Raw genomic sequence first — 21,598 nt, forward strand, 5'->3', positions numbered from 1 at the left:
GGCAAGACCTCGTCTCTACAAAAAGTAAATAAAAAGTTAGCTGGGCGTGGTATGCTCCTGTAGTCCCAGCTACTCAGGAGGCTGAGGTGAGAGGACTGCTTGAGCCCAGGAGGTCAAGGCTGCAGTGAGCTGTGATTGTGCCACTGCACTCGAGACTGGGTAAGCAAAAAAATAAAAAATAAAAATAAAAAATTACAGCATATGGGATTGTATAGAACAGGATAATGTCAACAAAGCAGAATGAAAGAGAAAAGTTCAGCCTGAATTACTAAAATGACAAAGCAAGAGAGCATTTTTAAAGAAATATTATCTCATTATCTACAAGTAAATATAGTCAAACCACTTTTTTTGTCCCCCGAGACAGGGTCTCGCTCTGTCACCCAGACTGGAGTGCGGTGATGCAATCACAGATCACTGCAGCCTCGACCTCCCAGGCTCAAGCGATCCTCCCACCTCAGCCTCTTCAGTAGCTGGGACCACAGGCACACACCATCAGGCCTGGCTAATTTTTTCTGTTTTTTTTTTCTGTAGAGTCAGAGTCTCGCTACATAGCCCAGGCTGGAAAACCACATCTTTACTAATGTGCGCAACCCACGTTAATATCCTGTGAGACAGCAATCACATTTATCTCATCTTCACTGTATATCACCAGCACCTGACCACAGGTACTTAGCAAGCATTTGCTAAACGGATGACTCAATGACTACAGTCATCTCCACTATGTTTATAAAATTTTACCTTGAAAAGGTCTCTGGGAATCTGCCTTCATGAAAAGATAAGAATTCTACTTTATGATCTCAATCATTTTATAAATGGTACAGTACTCCAAAATTACTTGAAAAACTTCATTGTTATATGTACTCAATCTCATTTAAACTATTTTGCAAACTCTTTTAATGTTTTTAAAATATGGAATGCTTCCCCAATATGCATGTCATCCTTGCACAGGGGCCACGCTCATCTTCTTTGTTGCATTTCAATTTTAGTCTATATGCTGCTGAAGCGAGCACTGCAAGCTCCTTAGCACATGCAAAAGTCAGTGTCAGCTTGGTTTGCACGTGAAATTCTAGAATTTGGAATTTGTGGAATTCAAATGAAGTTTTAACTACTTAAAAATCACACACTTGCACACATGCAATCTAAGGAGAGCATAAAAGAATGCTGAGTATTTTGCAATCCTTACCTACTTGGTATATTCCTGATGATAAAGGGGAGAGAGAGAGAAAAACTACGATTATGCACAGACGCAGCAATGGCAGCCCATCTCCTACCTCATCTCTCCCTTCACATCTTCACTAAGGGGATCCAGTGGTTATGATTTGAGTTATTTTAAAGCTAGAATAGCTGTGAACACAGTGACATCTGAGTAAATAATCTCTTAAGGGTTCATGGATGGCCATGAGGGTATGTGTCAGGGCCTAGTCACCTTCCAAAAACAGTCAGCTGGAAAAGGAATAAAGCACAACCTCCGGCCGGGCGCGGTGGCTCACGCCTGTAATCCCAGCACTTTGGGAGGCCGAGGCGGGCGGATCACAAGGTCAGGAGATCGAGACCATCCTGGCTAACACGGTGAAACCCCGTCTCTACTAAAAATACAAAAAATTAGCCGGGCGTGGTAGCAGGCGCCTGTAGTCCCAGCTACTCGGGAGGCTGAGGCAGGAGAATGGCGTGAACCCGGGAGGCGGAGCTTGCAGTGAGCCGAGATCGCGCCACTGCACTCCAGCCTGGGCGACTGAGCGAGACTCCGTCTCAAAAAAAAAAAAAAAAAAGCACAACCTCCAATTTACCAAAACTGAAACAACAGTGTTCTCTCAGCTTCCATTGCAAGGTGGGTCCTTAATATGCCACATGACCTGGGACAGTCGTCAACAGCCTTGCCAAGAAGCCTAAAGAGAGCTGGTAGCTGTACCACCCGCAGGAGTGAGAGGGAACGCTGGTCCCATGGCAACATGGAAGAGGGCTCCATAATGGATCTCAAGCAGCCTCCCTCCCCGCTCCCCACCTCCATTAATTTTTACTTCATTACGACTTTCAACAAAAGAAATATTTTTATGTGAATTATAAAACAGGCCGAACACGGTGGCTCACGCCTGTAATCCCAGCACTTTGGGAGGCCGAGGCGGGCAGATCACATGAGGCCAGGAGTTCAAGAACAGCCTGGCCAACATGGCGAAACCCCGTCTCTACTAAAAATACAAAAATTGGCCAGGTATGGTGGTATACGTCTGTAATCCCAGCTACTCGGGAGGCTGAGTCATGAGAATCATTTGAGCCTGGGAGGCAGAGGTTGCAGTGAGCCAAGATAGCACCACTGCCCTACAGCCTAGGCAACAGGAAGAGACTCCGTCTCAAAAAGCAAAAAATTTTTAAAAATAAAATAACTGAAAGCTAGGAGAAAAACTCAGAATATTTAAAAATGGGATATTTAATTTTCTATGCAAGCCATAAAATACCTACACAGCAGCATTAAAGCTATCTTATTTCAAGAAGTAAAGTTCTAAAAGTAAATTGATATTTATAGTGAGAAAACTATCTTTCTACAACATGAAAATAATGTACAGATTCTGCTATCTCTTCAAATTAACAGCAGCATCTGAGCTTCTCATATTCACAAAATCATCTAATTCACTTCTTTCCTTCACATTCAACTCTCGGTCCCAGAGCTGTGATGCTTACTACCTGGATTCTGAGCCTATGTTGAGAGTGGTGTTTGATTTTTGTTATTCTTATAGAATATACTGGCTGTAATACCATCAGAAGGCATTAAATGCAGGCACTGAAAGTAAGGTTTTCTCAGATAAGCAATGAACAGAACTTGGAAAAATCCAGAGCTCTTTCCACGCCCCCCCAAATATTTCTTTCCAAGGATCAAAACGAGATTCTAATCCTGTCTATCTGAAACAGTATCGGTTACCATGGTGCTAAATAATTTTTAAGATTTTGAAAAACCACATCCAAAGAAAAAACTCTTCCCTTTTTCTAAGGGGATGTCCTTAACATTACAAAAGAACCAAGTGGAAGGAGCTGGAAGGAACTTCAAGGACCAGCTAGTGCAGCCCCACAGGAGCCTTGAAGGCTGAGCAACCCGAGAGGCCACAAGCACGTCAGTGAGAGGAGACAAGGACAGGCTAGGGCAGCCCCACAGGAGCCTCAAAGGCTGAGCCACCCACAAGGCCACAAGCGTGTTAGTGAGAGGAGAGGCCCTTGGGCTTCTGTCCAGTCTGTTCATTTCTAGAATACAGTTCACTCTGCACTGCATTTCCATACAGAGAAATTTATGATTAAAAACTGTAAGTATAAAAATTCCTATTAAAAATAATATCCTGGCCGGGCGTGGTGGCTCATGCCTATAATCCCAGCACTTTGGGAAGGCGAGGCGGATGGATCGCTTGAGTCAAGGAGTTCAAGACCAGCCTGAGCAACACGGTGAAACCTCGTCTGTACAAAAATATACAAAAATTAGCCAGGTGTGATGGCAGAGGCCTGTAATCCCAGCTACTAAGGAGACTGAGGTGGGAGGATCGCCTGAGCCTGGGAGGTCGAGGCTGCAGTGAGCCGGGACTGTGCCACTGCACTCCAGCTTCAGTGATAGAGCAAGACCCTGTCTCAAAAAAAAAATAGTAATAATAATATTCTGAGGCCTCCCAATGATCTTTGCACTATTGAAATTCAATCCTTAAATAAAAATAAACCTCCAGCAAATACAACAGCTGCAGTAGCACATCTATTTAATACAACCTATTACACTAAAAACAAGCTACCTTGCTATCACTCCAAAAAAATGCTCCCAAGTCTAGAGACTTGTGGGTCCCACTTTATTACAGTGCATCAGCCTTAACAGTCATACCCTTTAGAACAGGAGTGAAGTTCATTTTATACCTGGCCTATGAAGCTGTCTGTGACTCCCAAAGCAAACATGCTAAACCATCTGATCACACTAAACCACCTGCTGGAAGAAAGATCTAGGAACAGAACTTAACATAATGGACTTGGGCCTATGATAAACAAACAACTCTCTGACTGACAGTTGTGAATCCTTGAATTGGTTCCTAAGAAAGCTACTGAATCCTGGGGGCAGTTTTTGAGACTCTGGTTTCAGTGTGCTTCCTCCTTGACCTCTGGGCAGGAAAATCGTGAGGACTCTTAACTAAAGTGAAGCGAGGCTATTAACCTTAAGACGTACCCCAGTGAATCCCTGGCCCCAAAGCAGACACCAATACCACGTTAGATGGTGACAACTGGTGCTAAGAAACCACAGGAATGATGAATTTTCCATTTCCCAGATTTCTTTTCTAAGGGTTTAGCATTTGAAGTAGTGTAAGGCCCTAGCCTTCGGACTCTCATAGGGACTACTTTTAATGGGAAGAACCAGAAGAGTCACAGACCGCTCTGCGGGGCTCTGTGGGACCTGCCATCGTTGACGGCTCCCGGCGTCTTATCTCCTGTGTCCCTCTCGCTGGACTCTTCACTGACCGTAGAGTCAGCATCTGAGGGAGAAACTCTGCAGACACAAAATGAATTGCAAATATTAGAAACAAGAAAGAATGAAAAGGAAAAAGTCCCATTAATTTGTGTGTGGAAGTCAGGCTTCCAGGCAAAACCAGCAGAAATGAAACGGTCCAAAAAATTATTCCATAGCACAGCGTCTTCAAGGATCACATTAACACCACAGTCACCTCCTGAAGACAGATTAACATGGCTTACTAAATGGCTCAGCAGGCTGCATTTCAACAAATGCTAGACAATTAAGTGCCAGATAGGAGGAAGGTCCCACAGTTACCAGGGCTCAAGGCCCAGCCCCTGGCCCCCAGTCTTTTCTGGACCAGCAGTCTGGGTTTAGCATGAGTTGGATCAAACAGGACCTGGGGTTCACGATTAACTAGGTCTGCAGAATCCTCAGGATGCTAGAGTAGCTATGCAGTCACCCCAAATAACTCCAGATCTTTGGAAGGTGCTTACACTGAGATCTGATTCTTTATATAAAAAGCAAGAGTATTGTGGCACCCAGCTTGCACCAGGGAAAATTCCTTCATCAGTTGGCTCCCTGGCTTCAATGACAATGTGGAATGCCAAGACATTCTGGTGCCCAGAAAGATGCTAAAACATTGTATTAACCATGCAGACCATTGAGATATCATAACTAAATGTCAATGACAAGGCTACCAGGCAAGAAAAAAAAAATACTTTGCAAAATTTTACTTGCGTATTAAATAACCCTCAACGATTCCATTTATTCTTAGCCTGCAAAATAATTAATCAAATAGCATCTCTCTACATAACTTATTTTCTTTTGTAAAGATCATGTTCTGACATCTATTACACTCTTAAAACTAGGCCAGAACCCCTGGGGTAGGTTTCCTGGTAAGACAGAAATCATGACATCGTTTCAAATGTTGATACGATCACACACTTTTTTTTGCTCTTAGCAGGAAATCAGGATTTGGCGTTCCAAAGCTCAAAGAAAGGCTGACAACAGGAGGCTTCAGTAGCCAAAGCCTGACGGTGCTATGATGGAAAGTCAACTTAACAAACCCGATTCTGAACTCTGTCTTCTTTCACAGAGCTACAGCCCTTCTCACAGGGTCAGAGGGTGAGGAGGGGCTTCCAGGTAGCCTGGAAAACTAATAGGCAATTCTCCATGTGCTATACTTTGAGAGTGGGAATGGGGAGCGAGGCAGGGAGGAGGCGGTGAAGAGTCTTGTGTGATATCCTGACAAAGGTGACATACATAAGCAGCCAGAGAAAAACAAAGCAAACACAGGAGGATGTGATGAAGGTCACCTGCAGGCAAAGCAATGAAGTCACAGCAGCTGCTGGCATCCCAGGCATGGACACAGCAGTCCACACAGGCTGAGCGTGTACCATGTGCTGTGCACTCCTTCTATGTTATTTCTGATATTATCTCCATGAGGCCTAGCATGCTCCCCTCAGGATATATACACATGAGCTGGTCAATCTCTAATCAAGTCTGATGGGGACCCCTAAACCATCACAGATAGTGATTCATGATCTTCAACCGTGTGGGGAAAGAAATCACACAGCCTTCTTTGGCAGCCCGTGAGAGTGGCTCGGAAACACTCTTGGGCTCATGTGTGACTTTGGGCAAGTCATCAGACTCCTGGGCTGCACATGCAGGGCTGCACTCACCATCAGCCCTTGTGACATCAGAAACTCACAGCCTGATAACAGAAGCATGCTCTGCCACAAAGAATAATACAGAAAGCCCAATAATAACCTTCCTCTGTGACGAACATTCTTGGAAGGGATCTTTGACTTGGGGCTTGGCACGTCTCCATTTTCCGAGGGCGTGGTGTGGTCCTTCAGAGGTCCTGGCAGTGGCGCTGGCTCATGAATAATCAATATGTCGTCTTTATTGTGCTGACCCAGATGCTGCTTGGCAAAATCGAAGCCCTTCACACTAGGGATCTGCAGCTGAAACATACACACACACAAACAAGATTGTTAACCCGGAATCCAAGGCTGATGAGAGGAGCACAACTTCTGACCCAAGACTGTGCTGGCAATTCCACAACTCCAATCCAACAAGCATCGCTAGAACATGGACTGCATGCCAGGTTCTGTTTATACCCAGAGTTCCAGGAGAAGACAGGCACTTGTGAAAGATTAAACAAGAGTACAAGGATTAAATAGCTAGACCCTAGGACAACACCTGACCTGCTGTCACAGCAGCATACCATGTGCCATGTGGCAGGAGCAAGATATTCTTTATAGGGTAATGGGGACCAAAGCCAGGCCTTGAGAACAGACAGGACTTAGAAAGAGGAGGCTACAGAGAGAATGTTCTAGATCATATCAGGAACCAGAGAACACTGAGGACTGGGAAGAAATCACATTGGCTATGCTAGATGGGTCAGAGCATAGGAGCACGAGAGAAAAGTCCAATCTGTATATGGATGACTCCAAAAATGCCAGCTTCTGGAGCTGGCCCTCTGGGAAATCAGAAAACCACTAAACATTTCTAAACAGGCAGATTTCTAAAATACAAGCACATAGGACACCAAGGAAGCAGGAAGAGAGCCTGGCCATGCGCATAAAACCACAAAGACATGAGCCCCAAATCTTAGCAGTGAACATGGGAAGGAATGAACAGCTCTAGGGATCAGGCAGAAAGACCTAGAAGCCAAATAGATAAGAGAGGCAAAGGAAGAGAAAGAAGCCAATGAGGACGTGAATTTTTGGGCAGGGGCATCGTGAAGCATGAAAGTGACGTTAAGGGAAAGAGGCGAGTCATATAGGAATGATGGCTCGAGACAAAATGACAGGTTTCATTTCAAACACGCTTAATTTGAGGCCCCAAAGGATGTCAGCTTGGTATAGCTGGAGGTGGGGAACCATAGCCTGGGGGAACTTGCAGGCTCAGATGTGACTTCAAGAACCACCCACATAAAGGTGACAGGTAGGGGAGCTGAGTTTTTCAACATAAATACAGATTCTGTGGATAAAGTGTTGGAGAACATCTAATAGTTTGGGGCTAAGAAGAGAAAAAGGAAGCAAGGAAGAAAATAGAATGTGATTTCAAAGAAACAGAAGAATTTGGAAAGTTCCATGTAGTAGAAGCAAAGGGAACAAAGAATTTCTAGAAAGAAGTGGTCAAAAGAAGTAATGGGGCACAAAACCGAAGGAGAAAGGGCTCTTCAAAAACGTGCCCCACTCAAACCAGTGGATGCAGGATTCCTCTCCAGGGATACAAGCATCACCCCACACCAAACCCATGACAGACCCCTGAGCCTGCAACTAGGGATGCCAGGCCTCAGCTTCTAGAGCTGTGGTAAGATATTATGTCATCAAACATGCTATTTGTTGGCTGGGCACGGTGGCTCACATCTGTAATCCCAGCATTTCAGGAGGCTGAATCGGGCAGATCACCTGAGGTCAGGAGTTCGAGACCAGCCTGGCCAACGTGGTGAAACCCCGTCCCCACTAAAAAAATAAAAAATTAGCCAGACATGGTATGGTGGTGCACACCTGTAATCCCAGCTACTCGGGAAGGTGAGGCAGGAGAATCACTTCAACCTGGGAGTTGGAGATTTCAGTAAGCTGAGATCGCGCCACTGCACTCCAGCCTGGGTGAAAGAGTAAGACTCCATCTCAAAAAAAAAAAAAAAAAAAAAAAAAGCCATTTGTTATTGTTCACATTTCTTTTTTTTTTTTTTTTCTTAAGACAGTCTGGCTCCATCACCCAGGCTGGAGTGCAGTGGTACAATCTCAGCTGACTACAACTTCTGACTCCCGGGTTCAAGTGATTCTCCTGCCTCAGCCTCCCAAGTAGCTGAGATTAAGGGTGCACGCCACCATGCCAGGGGTAATTTTTTGGTATTTTTAGTAGAGATGGGGTCTCACTATGTTGCCCAGGCTGGTCTCAAACTCCTGGTCTCCAGTGATTCACCCACCTTGGCTGCCCAAAGTGCGAGGATTACAGGTGTGAGCCACTGTGCCCTTGGAAAGACCCTCCAAGGTATGCAGAAATGTGGACAATAACAGTATTTCTGATGACATGAAAAGTGCCAGGGTATTAACAGTTTCCTTAATTCAAGCTTGCAAAGCACAGGGAAATAAACTGCACAGCAATGGTCGTCCCAAGGGGTCTCCTCCATGGAATGCCAAAAGCAAACCGAAGCCTTCCCTCCTGCCCAGGCATATTCCACATCCACACAGTGACACTCTGAAACACTTCTCTGGTCTTCATCCCCGCTTCCTGGCATACACCTCCTAAAATACGTGGAGTCTCCTGAGGATGTCTTTTTGCAGGCTAGTGAGTTGACTGACGGCCAGCAGCCCCGAGGTAGCTGCAGGATAGGGGCTGCTCACCACAGAGCCCCAGGCATGATACAAGGGTCAGGGCATTCAGCCCCACCCCCCAACCTTCAGGGAGGGGAGAGGGGCTGAAAGTTAAGTTGATCACCAATAGCCAATGGTTAAGTTGATCACCATAGCCAAACAGGCCTATGTAAAGCAGCCTCCTGAAAAACGCAAAAGGGCAGGGTCCAGGGAGCTTCTGGAAGGCTGAAGACTGTGGAGGTTCCTGGAAGGTAGCACCCCCACGGAGGGCACAGAAGCTCTGTACCCCCAATTCCCCCCATACCTCACCCTTTGCATCTCTTTATCTGTGCGCTTGCGCTTTGTAATATCTGTAAACTAAGAATAAAATCCTAAGTCCCCAACCTACTGAACAGGCCCCCTCTTGGCCAAAGGGACTTCAGAGGAACCTGAAAAACTGAGTTCTTGGCCGTAGCAGGAAGGGAGGTGGGACATGCATCATTACAGCCCTTCCCTTGTAGAGTTTAGGCAAAACTGACCAGCATTAATATTAAAACCGAGATTATAAGACAGATAGAACAGATTCTTTGTGGTAATAAGATACTAAATTATAAACAAGACCTAAAGCCATGCAAAGGAGTGTTAAGTCACACCCTACGAACAATAAAATCTGGTTAAATTGTTTTTGTTTTTGTTTAATTAACCCGCTATAATGTGGCTTACTTTCTAACCTGACTCTGGTATAGCATCACATGGCAGACAGCAGACCCCTTATCTTAACTTAAACATTCCTTTGAAGTGACTTTCGGTCTTTAGACAAAACTTAACTCTCTCAACCAATTGCCAACTAAAGAATCCTGAAACACACCTATGACTTGTAAGCCCCTCACTTCAAGATATCCCGCCCTTTCAGGCCGAGCTTCTATGTATTGGGTTATTTCTTCTCCCGTAACTCCTGTCTCCTTAAAATGTTTATGTGGAGGGCCGGGCACAGTGGCTTACGCCTGTAATCCCAACACTTTGGGAGGCCGAGCCGCGTGGATCACCTAAGGTCGGAAGTTTGAGACCAGCCTGACCAACAGGGAGAAACCCCGTCTCTACTAAAAATACAAAATTAGACGGGCGTGGTGGCACGTGCCTGTAATCCCAGCTACTCAGGAGGCTGAGGCAGGAGAATAGCTTGAACCAGGGAGGCGGAGGCTGCGGTGAGCTGAGATCGAACCATTGTACTCCAGCCTTGTACTCCAGGTGGATTGTAATTCACCATTGTACTCCAGCCTTGTACTCCAGGTGGATTGTAATCCACCATTGTACTCCAGGGGGACAAGAACAAAACTCTGTCTTTAAAAAAAATAATAAAAAAAATGTATATGTGGAGTCCTGATAAGTAACAATGCGGAAGGGGTCCCACGTAGGGCAGAACAATTGTTCTGAGAAATGGCTCATCACAGACAACCTGCTGGCATGATATCCTGTTTCCAAACACCTCATTCTGCTCATAGCCCCAGCAGCATGACCCATAAAACTTCCCTCCTGCCCGGGTCTCTTGCCCGACAGCCCCTTCTCTGCTGTGCTGGCCACTGCACCCTTGCAGCATTATCTTCATAAATTCTCTAATAAATCTGCCTTTCTTTACCTGCAGCTGTCTTGGCCTTTACCACCCACAACGATGGCCCCAGCCAGACGCAACGTCAACCGTATCAACCCAAATTGTAATCTGACCGCCTTGGGCCATTTACTCACAGCTTCTTGGGCTCGTGCTTTCTCAGGGCCATGGTCACTCATACTGGCTTGGAATAAACCTCTTTAAGATATTTTACAGAGTCTGGTTTTTCTGTTAACATATCCTTTGTGATAAACTGGTAAACAAAAATGTTTCCCCAAGTCCTGTGAACTGCTCTAGCAAATTAATCAAACCCAAAAAGCAATGGTGGGAACCTCAACTTGAAGCCAGTTGGTCAGAAGTTCTGGAGACCTACACTTGTGATGGGTGCAGGTGGAGGAGGACAGTCTTGGGGACTGAGCCCTCCACCTGTAGGATCTGAGGCTACCTCCCAGTGGACAGTGTCGGAACTGAATTCAAGGACACCCAGCTGATAACTGCTGCTTGGTGTGTGAGGAAAGCCCCCCCCAAATTCGGTCACAGAAGTCTCCTGTGTTGACTGTTGTGTGGTGTGAGAGCAGAGGAGAAGCATGGTTTGAGTTTTTCCACTCACACACACACCCCTACAGAGTACTGTCAGTCAAAAGACAAAGGCCAAACAGATCTAAGGAGTGATTTTAGACAATATATTATTACACACAGAAACAAAAGGCTTTGTCTTATTTGTGCTAACTTTATGCACAAATGAGTGACAACATCAGTGGCTTAGGTCTGTGACCTAAGGTCTTTTTTTTTCATTTGATGTGGTCTCGCTCTGTCACCCAGGCTGGAGTGCAGTAGCACAATCTCAGCTCACTGCAGCCTCAATCTCCCAAGACCAAGCAATCCTCCCACCTGAGCCTCCCAAGGAGCTGGGACCACAGACATGTGCCATCACGCCTGGCTAATATTTTAAAATTTTTTTGTAGAGACAGGATCTTGCTACATTGCCCAGCTGATCTTGAACTCCAGGGCTCAAGCAATCCTCCTGCCTCAGCCTCCCAAAGTGCTGGGACTATAGACGTGAGCCACTGAGACCGGCCTTAACATCTTTTATAAGCTGAAATTCTCGGATCAATGGGTAGAAGGAATGTCATCTGCAATAATGATTTATGCCAGCAGAGGGGGACAAAACTTACAGTAAACACAGTTTACAAAAATGAAACAAAAGGCAAAAGCTGACTTCCTCTGTTTTCTGATTAAAGAGCTCCTGTTACAGGAGTAGACCACTCCACCACTTCAGCAGTTCATGAGCATAACAGCCCCTCAGCCTTTTGCAAATGACAAACCCAAACCTGTTGTTCCACTGCATGCCCATTATTATTTATTTAAATAAATGTATTTATTATGATTTATTTAAGTAAATGTATTTATTATGATTTTTTTTTGAGATGGAGTCTCACTCTGTTGCCCAGGCTGGAATACAATGGTACGATGTCGGCTTACTGCAACCTCCACCTCCTGGGTTCAAGCAATTCTCCTGCCTCAGCCTCCCAACTAGCTGGGACTACAGGCGTGCACCACCACGTCTGGCTAACTTTTATGTATATATATATTTTTTATTACAGATGGGGTTTCACCATGTTGGCCAGGCTGGTCTCAAACTCCTGACCTTAGGTGATCCGCCTGCTTCAGCTTCCCAAAGTGCTGGCATTACAGGCATGAGCCACCACGCCTGGCCTATTTATTATTAAATATTTATTTAAAGTAAATTTATTAAGCACTTGTGTAAATTATTTAAATTAATTATTAAATATTTATTTACATAAAATAAATTCATCATTAGATGTTTCTTTAAACACATGTATTTAAAACGTATTTAAATAAAATATGTTTATTTTCTCATCTGTGACCCATGGGCTAGCACCCTGAGTTTCAACTGGTCTACCCAAACCCCGGGCAGCAGACACACAGTTTTCTAGGAGCAGGCAGCCCTTTTACAGGGATCATTCCAGATGCACACCTCTGTACAAGTCCTCCCTACACTAGTGATTTTCCTGAGAGCTGTCCAGCATGTGCCTGTGGTCCGGGCAGCATGCTGGCTCCCCCTCCCACCTTCCCTTTCCCAAGTCCTCCCACTTTACAGAAGAGAGGCCCGCCTGTCATCCATGCAGCAGCTTCCTGTGGTGCTCTGCCCAGAGATGTAGAAACCTCGGGAACATCAAATAAAATCACAATTCAAAATGCTGGTCTTGGTCAATCAAGGCACAATAAATTTGTGGTATGGTTTGCTTTCTCTCTTAAAGAACTGAGAGAGAAATACAGCCATGAAATAGGACAATTCGTTCCACGTTGGGAAACTGTGAACTTAGATATTCTGTAGAAGAGGCGGCAGCAGCAGCAGCAGCAGCAGCAGCAGCAGCAGTGAGGGTTTTATTTCATAGCTTCCCCTCGACCATCTCCCAGCCATTGAAGAACAGTTCACTCCCGCAGAAGAATCCAAGAAGAACAGGGAAGAGGACGGCAGTGAGAAATGCCAAGGGCATTGTCTCATTTCATCCAGGGGACAAACTCATGGCAGGGCTCTGTGCTTTATCTGTCTATGTGACAACTGTAATCTTCAAGATCTGTTCAGCAGCGTGTGGAAAACCCAAGGTGCCACAATGCATACGCTTTCCGTGAGCTCACCATCCTCAGGAATGAAAGCCTGGCAGGCACCCTTGTCCACGGGGACTCAGTTGGGGTCTTAACAACGTATTTTGTATTAAAAGGAAAAAGGGGTGAAAAGGTCCATGTTTACTTCCGAAAGATCAAAATTACAACTTCAAAAGAACAAATAAGGGAGAGCTGAGTTAATACTGTATACTTTCCTGCACAATTACTCAGACTTGCAGGATACTTTCGTTCACTTCTTTCAAATGATTGATTACTGGATACTGCACATCTGTGTCCAGGTTGCTTGAATGCAAGGCACTTGTTCACTGGTCCATGACCCCTTTCTCTGCTGGTTTATTTGTTGTCCCTGTGTACTTACTGGATTTAAGATCAACTACACGGCAACACGTTTGGATTCTACCATAATGTACTTAACAGCAATCATCTATGTGTCTTTTCTAAACCCCACACTTACTAGTCAAATATTTTTTCCTTTTGTTGTAAATTTCCACAAAGATTCAACTGCTCTCTTGAAAGCAAATCATTGATGTATGTATGGGTAGATGAAAAATTAGGCAGGCTAAGAGGTAACCCTCCTGCACATTAAAAAATCCGTTCTGCGTGATTAAGATGATTCCTTTCTCAGACTTTGACATGCGGTCCTAATTTACGAAATATATAATTATAAATATTATTTTCATCTTGAAATGAAATACTAATCCATCTATATAATTCTCAAATGTCCATCTGTCAAGCCTTTTTCAGATGCCTGAGAAAATTGATATTGGATGCCACTTATTCACAGCTGATGATAAAAATCCTAACAGGAGCGATTTCCAATTTTATGGGGTTGCTTTTACCCCAGCAGCACCTCATTTAACTACAAACAAGGTGCCTCTAAGTGAAAGAAAACAGATATACTAAACAGTCATTTAATCATCACCTCCATCATTTAATAAACCTTGCTGAAATCCTTTTTGGTATACTTCCCAGTAAGAAAGTGAATGCCTCTAATGACTGGGCAACTGTTTTGCTTTGTTTTTAACAAGTTAGGTGGTTTGCTTTACCAAAACTGGAAAAGGAGCTACAGATGGCCTCCCCTAAGTAGAGGTCTCCAAAGTGAACAACATAAAAATACCAACAGTATTGCCTCTATAGGGCGGTCTACGTAGCCCAAGCCTAGGTACCTAAATGTCTTCCCTCACGTACGCTCAGGGCCCATGTAGGAAAGAAACATGACAGTATTCATGAAAATGCTTCATAAATGCCAAAGTACCCTACAAATGATGCTGACAGCATTATTATTACTGTTGATTGATGAAACATCGAGCAGTTAATATACAGCTAAGAATTCTAAGGCATCAGAGTTATAAATAAGAATTTAGATACAATATTTTGTTAAGTCAACAACAAGATGCGACACAGGGTCCCTCAAGAAATAGCTGATGACCAAATGAATTTCAAAACGCTCAACTGAAGTACCAAACTGACTGGTTTTTTTCTGGGTAACCAAGAAAACGGCACGTGTCATAAATGAAATATACAAGTCCTCTTGGCTTACTGTTGATTCTGACCAACGTCTTTAAATACATCCATTAGATCCTTGCACTTCTCACAAACTGAGTGAGTCATCACCTTCTATACCAATAGAAATTTGGCAACCAGTCTGTGCGTATTATGCACAAAACAAAAGCCATCTACACACAGAAGGAAAACCTAGAGGGAACACTGCCCCTCCTCCCTTAGATAATTACCTTCTTTTGTCTCATCTCTACTTGCCAGATCACTTTTTCTAGTTTTTCCACTTCTTTTAAAATAGAACCTAGAGTTCAGTCTGGCTGGTATACTATGTCTCCAGCTCCCTCCCACATGCAGCATACGTTTAATCAGTATTTTATAAAAGAAGAATCAAGATTAATGAGAGTGTTCAATATTCATATTAGGACCGAGTTATTTCTGAAGAAGGATGGCTCTTTTGTTCTTTCTCTCTTTGATATATCACAGAGGGAACAGGCCACAGTGTCTGTGCCCCACCGGAATACGTCACCAACAAGCCAAGGAGACTGACTGGTGGGCAGGTCAGCCAAGTAATGAGAGAGACGCCTGATGAATGTGAACACGTGGGCCATAAATACAATACAGCCCAGGTGGCACAAAACGCAGTGAAGCCCACGGTATTCGGGTTAGCCAGAGCCCCTGGGAAGGAGTTGAGATGACAACAGAAACACAGAGCAAATCCCAAAAGTGTCTGAATAAAAATTTGCCATCATGTAGCGAGTGCCATTGTAAACATTTATTACCTGATTGATGTCATTTGTGAAAAGTCACCACAACCACCATGCTGTTTCCATTTAGGAGGTGAAGACAAGGCAAAGTTATTGCCATCTGTTTGTCTTCAGTGCAGCCCCACACGGGCACTCCCGTAACCCTGTGGTCCCAGAGTTTGGGAGAGCAGGGCTCCCAGATTCTCCCACCCACAGGCGACACCCGGCACGGTCGGCCAGCTGTGGGTGAACTGAGACCACCTACACGTTAGGTGTGACAGGCGACCTTTGCAGAGAATCAAACAGCAACCATAGGGAACCAGCTGACCTTGGCTGAGATGGAACGAAATGCTCACAGAGCCTCTTTTCAATCCACTGTCCATACTGCCTCCCAAAGGGATCATTCCAAAAGCAAATGTGTTCAAGCTGCTCTCCCTGCTGAAAACCTTTCAATGCTTGCCCACTGCTTACAGCATAATTTGCAATCCCTTCTATGTCCTGAAAACCCCCCAGGGCCTGGCTCTCTGCCACCTGGGTTTCGGCTGTGCCCTTTTTTATGACCTTTGCTCTAGCTTCCTGAGCTGCCCTCCGCTCCCCCACTGGGCCCGCCTTCATCTCCACCGTGAAGCTTCAGCTCTGGTGTCACCTCCCTGAAGAAGGTAGAAGTACCCCACCACTGCAAATGGGGTGCCCCCCTCCTCTGTGTTCTCCAGACATCCTTATACTCCTGGATGTCTGCTTTCGGATGGCTCGTCCTTCTCCCTTGCTAAAGTCCTGGAATGCAGAGATCGCGTGCTATTTGTGTTGGTAACTGAGCCGGATCTGGCGTGGCTCACAGCAAATGCTCAATGTTTGGTGAGTGACACCCAGTGCCTGAGGCAGCTCCAGCCGGTTGCCCAAAGTGCTGCCCTTTAGAAGCAACCAAGGGCAGTCAGGAGCTCTGGTCTGACACCAATAACGAGGTGTGGACTATCCCCCATCAGAAGGAATAAGTTTCCATGAGGCCAGTGGCATCCAGCCAATGCCATTCATGATGAAGAGGATCCAGGCTGGAGTTTTTTAGGCAACAGTAACAAATGATGACTTGAGTCTACAGATAGAGAATACAGATAAAAGAAAGCATGAGGTTTTCTTCCTTATTACTGAAAATAAGCAAAGGCTGTGCCTCAAAACAAGACAGAATGGCCTCTCCCTCCTATCATATTTCAAAATTAATCTACTCCCAGACAATCTGAAGAGGTTTCCTTCTCGTTACGAGGGGAAGGGGGGTGCGGATTTTAGGTCAGCAGATTTATTGTTTCCAGATGTTTGCAGCTCTGGGATTTGCTGAAGGATTTCCGAGAGTAGTGGTGAGGCGCATGAGGAGGTGGGGAGAGCAGAACGAAGAGAGAGACAACAGCCACATGAGCAGGAGACAGAGCTCTTGAAGTCACAGGGGAGGGTGACATCTCTGCACATTATCCTGAGGACGAGGCTAGAGGCCCTTTGCTATGGCCACATGACCTTAAAAGAAACACGTATGAACTAAAGACATTTGTTTTTAAACTAAATGAAGAGCATCATTTTCCCATTTTAAACACACGACAAAATCTATAGGACGGGTTCCTGTGCCAGCAAAACACGACTGAGCTTCTGCAACACTGGCAAGGCTTGGCCCTCCTAACAGTGTCAGAAGACAGTTATTCTTTTGGGGAATCCTCCCTGCAGGACCTTTTCTGTAAACCTGTTGTCAGGATGTATGGGCAGGTCTTTGCAGCCCTGGAGGAAAAAGAGCAGCTCTAAGGGCTGGAAGTTCCATCTGAAACTCTGTCCATTTGATTTACAGCCACATCTGAGACTTGAAAATGTTTAGGAAGTAAAAGTGAGAGAAGGAGAAAGCTTGGGGAATATTCCATTTTGACCCCAAGAGACGCTGTCCTCTGATGGTTTACTGAAGTTACAGATAATAGATGGACTTCCATGGCAGTGTATACATTAGGAAATGTGGCCCATAAAAGACCTAAATACATAACCGTCTACACTGGTTAACTCCCTCTGTAACAACACTCTTCAACAGAACAAAAACATTTCCAAACCTATTGTTGATCTTATTACAGTGAAATTCACACTATGAATCATTTAGTATACCCAGCACTTTTTTTCCAGGTTTCCCCATGCCATTCACCAGTATAACAAGAACAACAAAAGAACCTTAGCAGACTGTATAAATAATAAACAAAGATAGGCAACAAACATAACATTAATGTATAAAATGCTTTTCATGTACTTGATAGCCATAAGCTTGCAATTTAATAAATATTTTGCATTTTTTGTTAATTCATATGAAAAGACAAATACTCTTTCTTTGCTTTTACAAAAGTAAAATAAATTTTAAAGTAATGCATATTTTTTTTCCATTCGCCAGGTCTAGGTTTGTAATATGCAGGATTTTTCATACCCAAGACAACCAAAATAAAGTTTAAAAATAAATAGGGCAATCTTTTATTCTTTGTTTTTTGCCTTTTGCTTGTTTTTATCAAGCTTTTAAAGCAGGATGAGTCCTCCAAATCTGGGAGACCCACAGAGAGTGCATGTTAATCCAGCAGACTGTTAGTAACAGTGGACTGACTACCACGTTCCCCTCCCTTGGTAAACACGCTGACTGATACTTATGCTGTACTAGTGAGTGCTCCTCTAGGCCTGGCATGTTTTTGCTCACACCAGGTGAGCTCAATGTTGACCAAAAGTCAATGTCTTTGCTCTGAAACCTGATGTGACCCTCGAATACTATGGAAACTGTTGAAACATACGTGGGAAAAGAAAATTGCTATTTCTATAAACACTTAAGTTGAATGCTTTGGAAAGACATAGGAAAGAGGGGTTACTTAAAAAATCTGCTGTCAAATTAGGTGTGAGTGAATTAACTCAAAAGTCTGCAAAATTAGGGGATAGGGAGTGGGGGGAGGTATTAAAACAATCGAGAGAACTTTGCATTCAGGTAGCTTTGCTCTTCTGTAAAGAAACCCAAACTGGAACCTGAAACTGACACGTCATGGGTGTTGTTTATTGTAAGAAAGACCAAACACGATTCCTCTCAGTAGACCAACACTCAAAACAAAACAAGACTTGGGATATGTTGAAGGATTGGCAAATAAATGTCCATTCATATATTTTAAGTTAAAATGTTCAAGGTATGTATTGTTCGTTTTTAATGATCAAGGTGGGTAAGTGGGCTTCCAAATAGGGTGAACAGAAAATAAAGCAACTGACCAATGGAGTGGTACACGAAATAGATAAACAGATCTGAGAAAGTCTGCCTTGGCTCCTATCCTCTGAAAATATCCAGGGGTAAAATAAATCAGAATTCGGCCTGGTGCGGTGGCTCATGCCTGTAATCCCAGCACTTTGGGAGGCCAAGGCAGGCAGATCTTTTGAGGCCAGGAGTTCGAGACCAGCCTCGCCAACATGGCAAAACCCTGTCTCTACTAAAAATACAAACATTAGCCAGGTGTGGTGGCACACGCCTGTAATCTCAGCTATTCGGAGACTGAGGCAGGAGAATCGCTTGAACCCAGGAGGCGGAGGCTGCAGTGAGCCAAGCTCACGCCACTGCACTCCAGCCTGGGTGACAGAGCCAGACTCTGTCTCAAAAAATACAAAATAAAATCATAGTAGAACCCGGAGGGCATGTCATGGCTAGGCTTTTATACAGTTTCACATTCTTGGACTGTATTTACTACCACAGAAGGAGGGTTTCAGGAAGCAGAAACAAAGGCAAAGCGATGCCACTATTGAAGCCAGAAGATTTCCATAATAGCCCTCCCTCTTCCTCATCTTTCAGTATCAAGAGCCCAAACTCATCCTATCCCTGCCCCACAAAACTGCTTATAGGAACACTGGGGGAAGAGGCTGCCCCTTACCTTCTGACGCTGCTGAATGTTGGCCACAGCGTCAGGCTGAAAGTCTAGCTTGTCCGTGCGGCATAGTTTCCAGTAGAGGATGACAACAATCACCATCACCACCAGCACTGGGATGACCACGCCAACAATGACCCACAAGTTGTTGCTCTGGGATTCCGGAGACGGCCTCTTCACCCTGTCGACAGCTGCAGACAAGGAAGAAAGGTCTTTCAATAATTCCTTCTTCACTCATGCACTAGATTGCACGTGTCTTCTATGAGAAACTCAGAAGTCCCTGACATTCCAGCTCAAGATAGCTGGTTCCAGGTTCTAATCTCCTGATGACAGGAAATGTGACCAGCAGAGAAACACAACATACAATGTTACATCTAGAATATATCAGGGATCACAACGACATATGGATATATCCAAAGGTACATGGCTGAATTAATGGCAAAGCTCAGTTAATTCCAGGTCTCCTGATTTCCAGTTTATTCTACTAGCTCACCCGTAACTTATCACTGCAGGATATTTCCACACCAAAACTGGTTCTGCACAACTTTGTACAAAGGCAGTTCTCTTCAAAAGTGGAGAGAAAAACAGCTGTGTCTCCAGAACACAGTCCTGCCCGCTGCATCAAGTACCGCAGGACTCACACCCTCCTAGATCACATAAAGCACATGCATCTCAACTAGGAGTTTATGGAAGAAAACCCTTCATCTCTTTCTCCCTTCCCTCACTACTCCAAGTTTCTCATGTTCACAAACGTTTATTAAGTGTGCTGGACACAGTTTGTAAGTTGGGACTCAACCATGAACAAGCGAAATCCCTTGAGGTGCTTAAGTCCTAGTGGGGGAAAGGAGAAATGATCAAGTAAATGAATCACCGAATAATTTCATATTGCACTAGTGCCAAACACAAAGCAAAACAGAGTAAGGAGATACGACATGCGCACCAGTGCAACTGGTCGTTTCCCCTTCAGCAATGAAAAATGACAAAGAGATGCTGATGTTCGTAGCAGCACTATTCACGACAGCCTAAAAGATGAAAAGAACTCAAATGCCCATCCACAGATGAATGAATGAACAAAATGTAGTATAGCCATACAATGGAATATCGTTCAGCTTTAAAAGGGAAGGAAATTCTATACATGCTGCTGCACAGATGAACCTTGAAAACATCATGATAATGGAACAAGCCAGTCACAAAAGGACAAAATGTATGATTCTACCTATATGAGGTATCTAGAAAAAAACTCATAGAAAGCTTCTGCTTGGAATGATGATGAAATTCTGGAAATGGATAGTGGTGATGGTTACACAGCCTTGTGAATGTACTGAATGCCACTGAAGTATACATTTAAAAGCGTTAAATTGGTACATTTCTTGATGTATATTTTACTGCAATAAAAAAAGAAGGAAGATGATGCTTATGTTTTCCAAAATGAAGCTTCAGTGTGTTAATTTGGAAACTGAAGTCCTAATAAGCGTCCCATAGGCACTGCCTTCATTGCCCCACCTGTGTCTCTCCCTAAACCTTTGAAACATGACTCATCGAAATGGTATCATTTAAGCTACCAGTTGTCCACTTTTACACGAAGCAAATCTTACTCATTTTGGATCCGCCACTCCCCACCCTGCTGCCACTCCCACCCCACCCGGCCCCCACTCCTCTTTCATGGCATAGGACAGTTGCACTTCAACTCCTCGGCCACTTAATGTCCTTCACTAGCTCTTTGTTTTGCACATGGTGCCTTATTGCTCATTTAAAATGCTTCCTGTTATAAAAATGGATAATCCGTGAAGTGCTACGCTTCTGCACTCATTCATCCGGTCTTGACGCCAAATCTTGTCTTTTCAAAAACATCTTAGTTGTCATGGGCAGGGACTAAGTCTTATGCTCCTTTCATATCCTATGATGGTTAACACCTGCTATGGGATCAAAAGGTATCTGCTCAAAGACGTAATAACAAAAAGCGTTCTTGGTGCTGGTTTAACTTTGGGTTTAGACACCTAAGGGAGTGGCAAGGGAGGGAGCAAGCATTCTAAATCAAATGCACCAGGGAAAGAAGCACAGATTAGAGCACAGGCTGCATGGGATGTGGTAAAAAGCAACAAAGTGTGAAAAACTTGTGTTTTTTAATTTGGGCTGAATATAGTTAATATATGTAGCTCATTTTGCATAAAAGCAACGGACAATATAGAAGTAGGGACAGAATCAAACTGAGAAGCTGAGACAACTGGACACTCTTTTTAGTTCTTTTGTGGGTGTGGTTGTTTTTTTTCTTTCTTTTTGAGATAGGGTCTCACTCTATCACTCAGGCTAGAATGTGGTGGCACAATCAAGCTCACTTGCAGCCGCGACCTCCTGGGCTCAGGTGATCCTCCTGCCTCAGACCCCCCAAGTAACTGGGACCACAGGCATGCCCCACCATGCCCAGC

The 21,598-nt window shown here is 44.3% G+C and overlaps 1 protein-coding gene and 1 non-coding gene across 5 annotated transcripts in view; both read right to left on the reverse strand.

Annotated features, from left to right (window-relative positions):
- The window catches only part of KIAA1549, a 150,428-nt gene that overhangs the window by 44,087 nt on the left and 84,743 nt on the right, over window positions 1-21,598 (reverse strand). For all 4 annotated transcript variants that reach the window (XR_002944748.3, XM_016958228.4, XM_016958227.4 and 1 more), the window contains exons 10-12: window positions 19,179-19,363; window positions 6,236-6,432; window positions 4,386-4,501 (exon numbers count right to left, since the gene is read on the reverse strand). Coding sequence is in view for 3 of the 4 variants with exons in the window: in XM_016958228.4 (XP_016813717.4) it covers window positions 4,386-4,501; window positions 6,236-6,432; window positions 19,179-19,363 (498 nt within the window). In the remaining variant the exon portion in view is untranslated. The remainder of the gene's footprint in view (window positions 1-4,385; window positions 4,502-6,235; window positions 6,433-19,178; window positions 19,364-21,598) is intronic.
- Window positions 904-1,010, reverse strand: LOC112209842 (U6 spliceosomal RNA). The gene has a single exon (XR_002944844.1). It is a non-coding gene; the product is annotated as a U6 spliceosomal RNA (small nuclear RNA).

This window comes from Pan troglodytes, chromosome 6 (assembly GCF_028858775.2).
Source record: "Pan troglodytes isolate AG18354 chromosome 6, NHGRI_mPanTro3-v2.0_pri, whole genome shotgun sequence".
NCBI classification, from domain to species: domain Eukaryota; kingdom Metazoa; phylum Chordata; class Mammalia; order Primates; family Hominidae; genus Pan; species Pan troglodytes.